At 50.0% G+C, this 12012-nt stretch overlaps 1 protein-coding gene across 1 annotated transcript in view; it reads right to left on the bottom strand.

Moving 5' to 3' along the window:
* The window catches only part of COL5A1 (collagen, type V, alpha 1), a 128398-nt gene extending 123903 nt beyond the window's left edge, over positions 1–4495 (bottom strand). The window contains exons 1-2 of the mRNA XM_009892325.1: positions 4464–4495; positions 4332–4375 (exon numbers count right to left, since the gene is read on the bottom strand). Of these exons, the coding sequence (XP_009890627.1) occupies positions 4332–4375; positions 4464–4495 (76 nt within the window). The remainder of the gene's footprint in view (positions 1–4331; positions 4376–4463) is intronic.
* Between the last annotated feature and the right edge of the window lie 7517 nt (positions 4496–12012).

Below are 12012 nucleotides of genomic sequence, written 5' to 3'. Positions count from 1 at the left end.
AATCTTTCAAGGGAAAAATAAAAACTGGCCTCATGTTGGGATCAAGCGTGTTATTAAAAGGACCAGAGAGGAAAGAGAGGGAGAGGATTTGCAAGGGATGTGCCATATGCAACTGGCCGCGTCCCTGGGGAAGGGCTGCAGCCTGTATATCAGCACCGAACACCATAAACACCCCAGCAATGGAAAGAATAAACACAAACAGATCTTTTACAATATAAAAAGTTTTGGTTACCAAGAAGATCGGCCTAATATTTGCATGGAAAATTCATGTACATTGTTAGGTGGTTTTTAAAAGTTTCCACAATCCTGACAAAGTTGGGCCCTCCGTGAGAGATTACAAACATATGGCAAACCCAAGTCAATGCTGCAGATAATAAACCAGCTGAGAGCATCTGGCCCAAGCAGCGTACAGCTGTAATGTTTCCTCATCTCTCTTGCTCTTGTTAGGCAGTATACAGACGACACACATTTGTCTAAGCTGTCCTTGCCGCTTGGACCTTCCCCGCTGCCTTTACCCATGTTTTATTTCACACGGAAATATCTGCATACGCACAGCCCAAGCTGCGTTTAAGCAACTAAAATGACAAAAAAACTCCAGCTCTGCTTCCAGTTACCTCCCCGTGCTCCGAGAGATTCGGATCAGCCAGCTCCTAAGCTGCCTCCAACATTTCTTTAGGGAGGAGAGGGGAAAAAGGCAAAGCGAGGGGGAAGGGATGTGAATTCCAGACTCCTGACATCAGCCCGGTCCCCGCGCCGGCTGTGGGGGGATTGGAGCCTCGCTTGCCGCGCCGCACATCGGCCATCCCTCCGAGCCGCCACGGCCACAGGAACAGAAAGGGCGGCAAAAGAATCCATCGTCTGAAAGGCCAGTCGCTGTTGTGTCAAAAAAACCTGAGAGGACATCATCTCTTATGGCGAGGGAGCCCCAGCAATGACCTGGAGCCAGTCGTGGTCATCTCGTAGGAAAGCAGTGTACAGCACTGGGCAGGGTACATTCTGCTCACTGTCACGATCTTATAGCCAAAATTGTGCAGCGTATTGAGAAGAAGGATGTGTGACATGGAAACAGAAGATTTTGCCAGCTCTGTGCATTAGCAGAATGGCACCACTCGCAAGCCATGTGGCAACCGCTTGCCAAAAGCTCCTACAAGGAGCAAGGCGATATAAGGTTATAGCAAGGCGATGGGCATTCAGCAGAGCTGGACCTCCTCCAGAAGCAACCGGCCACGAGCAGGTAGCAAACTCAGCCCTCCAGCCCCTGCCCAAAGCTCTCCGAGCAAAATCCCCCCCATCCTCAGAGCCCTGTGCAGCACTTCTCCTTTGTAAAGGATGACTCGAGCATCTGCCAGGCTCCCCGTGCCGCTGGGAACCTCCAGACACAACGCCCAATTCATCTTCGTTTGGAAGGAAGATCCTCTATGCCTCCATAACTATGATGGATTAGGTCAAAGCAAGATATTAACAGCAGAATAACAGGCTGGGTATTGCACAAACAAACTGCAAACCACGCAGGTAAGCAGCAGGAGAGGAAATTACCTCTCTTCACAGATGTGCAGGAGTGTCTCGCCTCCGCTCGCTCCAGGGAATCAAAAGGGAGCTGAGGACCACTCATGGTGCACTTCATCACTACCAGCATCGCTTTGAGTAGGGCTTAAGCAGCATGAAAATCTCCAGCACTTTCCAGAAAGATGAGCTTCACACGCAGGAGCAGCTCTTACTCCTGCCCAGCTAATCAGTTTATTTATTTCCCTTTGATTTTTCAGCCAAATCTAAACTCGGCCATCTCCTGTTAGGAGCTATGATGGCATTGCGCACAGAAGGACACAGACTGGACTGACCGAAACCAGGCTCGACAAGGTATTTCTTACAAGCTTGCGCGGGGCTTGGCCTTCAGCCGAGAACTGAATTAGTTGTTGCTTTATGAAAGCTTTTATTTTATTTTTTTTTAAACTTGCTATTTGATGAATAACATTACTATGCAGCATTACACACAGGATCATTCTTTCTCCCGCGATGCACAGGGCTCCCCCAAAGGGACTGGCAGCTCGGTCCCCGCTGCGCCGGAGGAGGGTGGCAATATACCCTCTACACAGGGAGGCAAACCCCAAAACGCCAAAATTACACCAAAATCAGACCAGAGGCTGCCCCCAAAGCCTGCACCCAGCGGCGTGTAAAGCCCTTGAACAAGAGCAAAAAGGATCATTACTCCCCCATTTTAACAGCGCAGAGATGACTGACTCACTGATGAGCCAACAGTGGCAAAAGGCGGAATTAAATCCCCAATTCCTCCGTGTCTGACCAACACTTTAACTACAAGACCAATCCTTCTGTGTTAATCTGATCCCTAATGATCTAATTACCTGTTAAAACCTGGGATAGAAGCAGTTAGTATTAAGTTTAGAACTCTACCGCCCGCTCAGCAGTGGCCAAGAGCCACTTTTTTCTTTCTCCCGCGTCAGTATTAAAGCAGATGAAGCGGCTTTCACCGAAATCAGCTCCCCCGGCTTTGGGCTGGGCACGGGCTCCGGCCAACCCAGGGACAGCGTGGCCATGCCCGGCCACCCGCCACTGCAGCCAAACCGCCTGCTCGGGCACAGCTGGGGGACACAGGAGCAGGAATACCCCTGAGGAGTTCAAAAGGAAACCAGAGCATCGTTAACATCCGAAGGTGAATATTAGAGTGTGCCAAACACCCCTCCCACCGCTGGCAAACCCCATTCCCAAGATGACTGGCTTGTTCCTTCTCACCTTTCCTTTCCCTGATGTTTTTATAAATGAAATTTTAAGTGGGAAGGAGGCCTTAAGCCCTGCTGATCCTTCAGGACATGAGCAATAATAAATAAGGGTGTTTTTTTTTTTTTTTTTAAAATGCCATTACACTTGCTAGTCACTGAGTAGAAGAGGGGACAACCAGCCCTTGCTTAGCGACTGCAGTGAAGGTCAATTAAAGACTTTTTCCATGTACCGTCTACCACACGACCGTTATGCAAAGGTTAAAGAGTTTGGTTTCTCCAAGCCTGATATCAAGCCCAGACCCTCCTAATTTTACCTTCCCTGCCCGAGACATTCTGTTTCGCTCACGCCAGGGGAAGCTCCGCTCTCTTCGGCATTTCTGCCCTCGCTTCCCTCCCGCCAGGGCTAACGGCTCTCAGCCCAGAGAAGGCACATGCCACCAGTTCCCCGCTCCTCTCATTTCATCACCTCCTCGTCTGTTCCCCAGCTTTTCTTAAAAGCAGGATGGACCAGCAGGAAAATAAGATATTATTTCTCCCTCCAAAAAAAAAAAACACAACAAACCCAACCCAAGAACCTAACGGAAACGGTGCTGTTCAAATTCAGTGCAAGACGGACCTGCAGCTTCTATGGACCACGCTGGAAATCCCACCATATGCAGCGTCAGTCAGGAGTCATTAATCTAAGCCATATTTACGCCTGTAATAATCATTTTTAACACCTGAAGCAAAGCTCTTGAATGAGCCCCAAAGCACTTTAGTAAGCGTCAAGATACATAAGTCGCTTATATGTTACTTGTGGGTATCTGTGTTTCCAGTGTCTGAAAAATTACCAAATTACAAATAACAAACCTCGAAACAGTTCTCTCCCCCATCATTTTTCAAGGTCTTTAATTAAATCCTTATCCCCGAGGATATCCGCGATATTTAAACTTGTCACCGAGTTGAAGGCTGAAGCTGTTGTAGCCTTGCAGTGCCGGTGACGGACGTTCTCCGTGGCCTCTCCGCTTGATGCGGTGGCATTCGGGGGCAGCCGCTCTCCCCGGACACTCCGCGCAGCCCCGCGGGGCCAACTCAGCCGCACCAACACGCGCCAGGTGAAAGGCAAAGCCGGGCATCCGAAAAGAGCAGTAAATTATAAGTTTAAATATATTTATTTTCCCAACTATATGCAGTCAGTTTTATAAATCTGTTATTAAAGTCCAATTATGCACAAGAAATTTTACAAATCTCTCCCCAAATTTTACAAACCTCTCCCAAAATTTTACAAATCTCTTCCCTCCCAGTTTTTCAGTGTGATTTTTCAAGCTTTTCCAGCTGTCATTTGGGAAGACCAGGGGTTTGGGAGGGGTGGGGATGGTTATATTTTGGGTTGTTTTGGGGTTTTTTTTGGGGGGGTGGTGCGCATGCGTTTTGTTTTTAAAGTGGAGCAATCGTGTGATTCCGGGAGCAGAGACGTCCAGAAAAAGAAAACAAGAAAACCTCACTGGCTATCTTCATACAAATCCCCACAACATTGCTTTATCTCAACTGCCAGTGTGTATTTAGCACGAGGACGCTGAGGACTCCGAGGGGATCCAGACCCTCCAAGCCACCCACCAGCCCGCGGTGGAGGTGCCCAGAGCGGGGTATGCAGCGTGGGGCTGGAAGGAGCAGAAATGCTGGTTTTATAGGACGGAGAACACATCTGGAAAACCTTCCCCCTATTCTTAATGGTTCTGTTGCACTCACTTGATTGCTAGTGAAAGGTTCTGGCTCGACATCCCCCCTGAGATCAAAGCCAACCCTTTGAGAACATCTGCAGTAATGAGCGCAGCAGAGGAGCTCCCACAGCACGGCCAGCCTGGTCCTCCCCCCGGGGGTCTGGAAAGACCATGCGTCCACCAGCCAGCGAGGAAACTGCTTCCCCAGTCAGGGCGACGTCCTCATTGCGATGAGAGCTGGCCCTGCAGTGGTTTGCATACTCCAAATGAGTTCACACCTGGATCTACCTCCTCCTCTTCAGCCCCCGACATGTTTTCCAGTGGGGCCGCAGAGGACGCCGTGTATTTGGCGTATTGCTGAAAACAAGAGTTGCTTTCCCAACTACTTTTCGCTCGTCTTATCGAAATGGGCAGGAGGCCCCCGAAGATCTCAATGGGCCAGAAGCTAAAAAGGGTTTTAGCAGAGCGGTTTAATCAACCAAAATTCCCCACCCCACCAGCACTGCCCACGAGACAAGGAAGCAGCTTTGCTGCCACAGCAGCTGTGTTACAGCTGTGTCCAACACCGGGCTTAAAAGGTCAAAGCCTTCCACTAACTACCACTGCCATCTCAAGGCACATCTGGAGCTTATTCTGTGTTACCTGACAACATCGAGCATGTCTTCAGCATCTTCACTGAAGGCATTCCTAGAATTTAGAGTTAAGCAAATTGCCTTTCTCCAACTTTTTGTCTTACAATACCCTTCAAAGTAGAAAAAAAATTTCCCCATCAGCATCCCGAGACACATTTATTGTGCAGAGCTGACCTGTCATTGTATTAACGCAATAACTGAGGCATTTGGGTGTCTGGAGAAGGGGTCACCATCCTCTAACAGTGGAGAACCAATTCTTCTGTATTCGGTTTCATAACAGCTAAAGGGCATCCAAAGACCTTCAGGACTTCATGACGCAGCACTTAGTCATACTATAGTTTATGTGCAATTACTGCCAAAGATTTGAGGTCATAAGGTGAAGAATGAATAAGCATTTATGTTCCCAGCTCATTCCAGGTGCCCTCTGCAACTTTCTCATCATTTAATACATAACCCACCAGTCTGGGTATTTGTATCCGAGTGTCACGTCCCCAGTGAAGCACGTTTAATGGGAAGCAAAGCCTTCCTATATGAACCAGCCATATAAACCAAGCTTGCCATCTTATCCCACAGCAAGTAATGACAGTAAATAAGGTGAATAAGGATTTTTTCCAAGAGTAGCATCTCCTTGAAGAGTATTCTCAAGTCCCACAGAAAGGTGGAAAGAACAGTTTTAACAGAAAAAGCAAAGAGATGCACTGCAATTAACCTGCCCGCAATTACCTAACCGGCTTAAATCACCCTGTTTCTCTTGCCCACAGATGGCTGATGGCATCCGGGCTGGCGAGAGCTGGCTCCTGCGCCCAACCGCGCTGCTCTCGCCCCCACAGCCTCGGCCAAGCCACTTACTGCCACGTAACTCAGCAGATATGATCTGGGTCTAAACCTCCCAGCTTTAATGCAACAAGGTCCACTTATGCCCCTGAAGAATCTACTCCTTAACATGCCCATCTCTCTTTTTTTTTTTGTCATCTTTAAGCCAGAAAACCACCACTAGCATCTGTGTTGCGAGGTTACAAGAGAGACGGTTTTGTAAGGCACGTTCAGGTGCTCAGATGACAAATGTGAAGTTCCCAAATTAATAATAGCAACGTATCATGCACAAACAATATGAAGGAGAGCACCACCCTGTCTCACTGCCTTCTCAAAAAGGAAAGGAGGATTCTTCAGAGCTGCCGGAATGCACAGCAAAAACCCATTCCTGGGAAGAGATGGAGAAGAGGCATATTTTTTTAAGGGAAAAGGCAATTTTCAACCAGAGCCCAAAAAGCCCCTGAGCTATGAGAGGTCAGACCAGGGTGCACTCACACAGCGGCACCGCGGTGACCAGGGACAGAAGAGCCAGCCGTGACAGCAGCAGCACCACGCTTTAATGCCGAGCTGGGAAACCCAACCAGTTTCAGGGTCCCGCCGGGAGAGAGCAGAGCCTCCGCACCGACACAGGGCAACGCGCGGGCGCTGCCCGAAACCACGCCAAACACACAGACCCTCTCCCTTCCACCTTCACCACTTTTTGCTTCTTTAAATAATTTTCCAAGATAGTTTCTCCTTCGCGCTAAAATAAACATTCAATTATTTCCTTTGGAGGACCGAACTCCGACCGGCAGCAAGGCAGGGCAGAGCGTGCGGGGGGAAGGATGCCCTTTCACTGGGCTTGGGGTTTCTCACTCCCCAGGCAGCTGGCCAGAGGTTGACAGGGATGTCCTGGATTATACTGGGAATTAAACACCAAGGGGCGAATGCTCCTGTGCAGAGATCCACAAGAGACGGCCAAACGCAGATGAGCACTGGAAGCTGCTTCACTTCACGATGTGTTTCTACAGAGCCTGGAGGCTCCAGGTCACGCCTGGAGGATCTCAACAATTTCTACTCCTCACCTAAATCCTCTTCACCACTGTTGGGCTCCCAGCTTGGATAACTGACTAAAACAGGATGGCAGAGGCCAAGACAAAATATAGACAAAAAATAAGAATATAACGCTCCTGTTGCCACTGCTCAAGCATCCTTTGGATGGACTTGATACAGCCCCTTGAATTCTTCAGCATCCCAGCAGCCCAATGAAACAAAACGATATATTTGGACAAAGAGGAAAGGCATTTTAAGGAGGAGAATCAAGGAATCCGCACCACAGGATCGAAGATATAGAAGTTTGATCCCTGAGAAGGGGCATAATACAGCAAAAAAAGCCCAGCTGTAGAAGGGGTCAGATACTCATCTGGTGCACATCAGGTCCCTTCGAATAGCTGTGTCGATTCACATTGCTCTAGATAGCCGAATATTTCACCAATGACTCATGTCATCCCCTTATGGAGTTTTTTAAAAGCCCAAATAGTCCCAACTGTGAACAAAGGAAACCATTATGCACAGTTAGTTTCGAAAGATCGTATGCATAATCCCAAAAGGGAAAGAAAGAAACCCAGAAGTGATACTGGAGCAGCTCTGCAAGACTACGCTAAATTCAAAGAATCAAATAATCTTTGTTCCTTTGAGCATAAATCTTTTTTTTTAAAAAAAATAATCAATCATTTGGGTTTCTAACAAAGCAGTGGTGTTAGCCGCTAACAGCAAGCAAAGAGCAGGCCTTTCCTCCACAGAATATCATTAAACCACGCAAAAAAAAACCCTGCTGCAAATGCCATGCAAAACTTAAAGACACAACGCACAGAAACCAGGCGAACGTTGAGGGCCTTGGGGGAAACCCCAGCCCCGTTCAAGAGCAGCAAATACCCCGTTCATTTTAAAGAACGGAGGATTTCCCGTTCTCCCCTGGTAGGGAAAAGAAAAAAAAAAAAAAAGCCGCAGTCCAGAGCTGGCTCTGCCAGGACAGGGATCGCTCAGGGGAGGAAAAAGGGTGCTGAAGGGTCAGGGAGGAGGACGGGCTTTCTTCTGACACGGGAGCAGCTCCGGCCAGGGCGATTCCCGCCCCGTGCCAGCGTGGGAGCCAGGGCACGTCTGTCCGTGGGCCAGAGAGCGGCCAAGGGCCACATCCGTCACCGAGAGGTTAGGGACTGCCCGCTGCCGGTGCCAAGAGCACAGGGCAGAGAGCGCCCAAAAGAGGGGCTTCGACCCCTTTCAAGGAGCTGCTGACCCCCATTCCCACAAACCCTGAGGGGTTAAAAAAAGAAAAAGCACCGAACAAAACCCAGAGCACAGGGAAGGGCAGTGGTGGGGTCCCCAGACGGGCCGGTCTGAGGGCGCAAAGCCAACACACAGCGTCCCTTTTCCCTGCTCGAGGACCGCCTCCCCCATCCCCGCAGGTATCGGGGGGGATTCACGCCGGGTTTCACCAGTTGTTCCCAAGAAGGGGGGGACAGCACGACTTCTTCTAACTCCCTTCTCCACCGAAGCAAAGCACCGCATCGGCTCCCGAGAAGAACACGAAGCCTTTTAAGGCAGAGCCCAAGCCAAGCCCTGCCAAACCCCCAGCCCACGGCAGCGCGACTGTTCAGTGTCCGAGGAGTTTTTACGGGCCCGTCCTGACAGCGGGGTCAAAAGAATTAGGTGAATCACCGGCTTCGTAGTCGCCGTCGGTGCCTCTGCTCCCGCTGCAGCAGAGATGCCTCGCATACCACCCTGCCCACGGCCCCGCGCTGCTCCCATCCCGGCCAGCCCGCAGCCAGGAGGAGCTTTCCAATCCCCCACCGCTTGGAGCAAGTATTTCTGGGTCACCGTGACATTTTGGGAAGTTTTCCGGCAGAAGTTTGATTGCTGACAGGAGTCCTGCCCTTTAAAGAAACACTGAGGGTGAACAGAGTCTAAAACTTTTTGAGTTATTAAAACTACAAACCGACGGAGTCAGCAGATCTGCAAAAGGAAACGGTGACGGAGTATGACTCCATCTTCGGAATGATTAACTGAGAGGTCTTAAAGAGAGCTCAGCTTTAGGAGCAGTTTCTGAAAGCCAGCCATAAAGGGATGCAAGTTATGTGCAAACGATCAGGCACTCTCCTCTCCTTCCCTCCCGCCCCTAGTCTCTGGTTCCTTTACCCAAAAAATCCCCTTTGAAAATCCTTGCAGGGCCCCTGGACTGCCTCAGCCCTGAGGGAGCACACAGAGATGTACCAGCAAGAGATGGAAATCACATCCAAGGGATCTGCCCTTCTTCCCGAGCAAAACCTTGGCGCAGCCCTTCGGAAAGCGGCTCTGCAGGTATAGCGCAGAGGTTTTCCAGGTTGAGGTGTTTTCCAGGTTTTACCCCTGTACTCGGCCCTGGTGAGGCCACATCTTGAGTACGGTGTTCAGTTTTGGGCCCCTCACCACAAGAAGGACATTGAGGTGCTGGAGCGTGTGCAAAGAAGGGCAACAAAACTGGTGAGGGGTCGGGAGCACGTCTGACGAGGAGTAGCTGAGGGACCTGGGGATGTTCAGCCTGGAGAAGAGGAGGCTGAGGGGAGACCTTCTCGCTCTCTACAACTACCTGAAAGGAGGTTGCAGAGAGGTGTGAGTCAACCTGTTCTGTCAAGTACCAGGTGATAGAACACGAGTTAATGGCTTCAAGTTGCACCAGGGGAAGTTTAGATTGAATATTAGGAAGAATTTCTTTACTGAAAGGGTCATCGGGCATTGGAACACGTTACCCAGGGCAGTGGTGGAGTCCCCATCCCTGGAGCCCTGGTGGGCTTGGCAGTGTTAGGGTAATGATTGGACGAGATGATCTTACAGGGCTTTTCCAATCTAGGAGATTCTGTGATTCTGTGAGGTGGGGGGAAAAAAACACTCTGATGTGAGAATTGTCCCTTCTCTGCCCGCAACACCTCACTTTTTTTTGCAGGAGGTGGTGAGGAAGAAGCTAGTATCTCTTCAGACATCAGACTACACGGCCCAGCTCGGTGACAGGGAGGCCCTGATGTCCACAGGCAACATCTCTTTCCCACTGAGCTGTCCCGACTCAAGACAGGGCTCGCAGCTCGAGCCCAGGACCACGCGTGTCACTTGGGAACCTCCAAGTCACACTCTACCCCGACCGCGTTGCACAGGCAAAGCAACACAACCAAACTGGCGTTCATTCAGGCCAATGAGGGGTTAAGCGAAACATTATTTCCTGCTTCCATAAGTGATGATTATTTTCTGGCTGAGGCTTACTGGACATCCACTGCCCTTCCCCGTGTCACTGGGCTGCCAGGGGACTCCCAGCGGCTCCTGGCAGCTCTCAAGCAGGTGCATTTGAAGGGGGAAAAGGGAAGTTCAACCTTTTGTCTTTGCTGTCAGGAGCGCCATGTGTTTCCAGCCGATCTGGCACTTGGACAGCATTTGCATTTTCAAAGTACTTTGTAATGATCGACCACTTAATGCTCTTTGCAAGATTTAATTAGGGCCTGATCTCGCAGCACATTAAAGTCAACGGAAGTTTTGCAACCAGTTTTAATTGGGTGCAGAATAGTTACTCCGGCAAGGAAGAAAGAAGCTGGCATGCTCATCTCCCAGACAGAGGGAAATAATCCATGAAGACCTGACATAACAGCCTCTTTGTCAGAGCAAGTGTGAGCATCCTCCCGCAGCCGCAGCCAGCTGCAGCGCGCTGCCAGGGCCACCATCTGCTCCAGCCTGCTGCTCCTAGATGCCGCAGCCCATCACGGAGGGCACCTTTCTTCCTCCTTTTGGTACCCAAAGCCACATGGCACCGAATCAAGAACACGAAGGGCATCACCCTTTGATGACACCAGCGAGATGTGGATCAAGGCAGTGGCCTCCTCCACGTGATGTCTCTCTCAAAACCTCCCAAACAAATACCTTCCAGAAAGAGAAACAAAATTCAAACAGCTGAACTGCGGTTTTCCTACAGAAGCAATACTTTGCAGCCCTCTGGGTAATTTTTATACGGGTGCCCATCTCACTGCATCCCAGGGATGTCACTGAGCACTCACAGACATGGCACTGGAGTTGCATCAGGCAGGCTGGAGCCGTCCTATGCAGACAGACCTACAGCCATGCCCTACACCCAGGAAGCCCCAGCCCATCTATACTGGATGCTTACACGCATCCAGCAGCCTACATGCATGTCAGGGCAGTTTGGGAACACAACGAGCCATGGTCAGGGCTTTTTCCCCTCCTCCTCCTCCCATGGTAGTGGGTGGAAGGACAGCTGAACAGACCAGGACACGATACAAGCAGCCTACATCCCTACAGAATGCCCAATGCCACATCTCTTCTTGACACTTCAGGGTTAGGAGAAAAGAAAAAGCTGACTGGGCCACTTTCTACATGGAAGTCTGTGCCAAGGGAAATGGGACCACGACCACCCTCACAAGTGCAGCATAAAGGATTATGTTCCATCTTAGCATCTTCCAGCAGTACTCAGGGAAAACAGGAGATGCTGAAGTACCGCCGTTAGAACAGGCTGTCCAGCAACCACGGCTGGAGTTCCCGTGATGCAAGGACGCAAGGGACAAGAGGCACTGGGGGAGAGACAGCATCTTCTATCCGCTAGACGAATACAGTCTGGAAAGAGCAGCGAAAACGGACAAGCTGTGGGGGAACACTAGCTATTCCGGAATAATCCCCTCTCAGCAGCCTTCCTATAGCCATGCTCAGCCCTTTCATTTCTGTTGTGGTGCCTCAAGTGGATTGCCCAACCATGAGCTTAATTAAACACATTAACACAAGCACCTGCATAATTACAATCATTTCCACCATGGTAAACATTGCAGCTCCAGCCAGGCTGGCAATCAGCATCGCATGGTTGGCGCATCACATCAGCCACTTAAAAGGGAACAAAACCACAGAGGAGTTTCCTGCAGGGCACTACCCCACACCCGTGCTGGTAGCCCAGCTGGGACGCTTCCAGGATGCAGTCATTTAGGAGCTAAAGACTCATTTCCATGCACTGTGGGGTTTTTAGTTGCCTATAAAGTTAATGGGACCAAGCATAAGTAATTTTTATTTTAAAATATTTCATTGGATGATTCTAAAAAGGCCCAACACTGAATTCTTTCCAGCACTACTACA

Source organism: Charadrius vociferus, unplaced genomic scaffold (genome assembly GCF_000708025.1).
Source record: "Charadrius vociferus isolate BGI_N301 unplaced genomic scaffold, ASM70802v2 scaffold549, whole genome shotgun sequence".
Classification (NCBI taxonomy): Eukaryota; Metazoa; Chordata; class Aves; order Charadriiformes; family Charadriidae; genus Charadrius; species Charadrius vociferus.
This window is presented reverse-complemented; position numbering and strand designations above follow the sequence as displayed.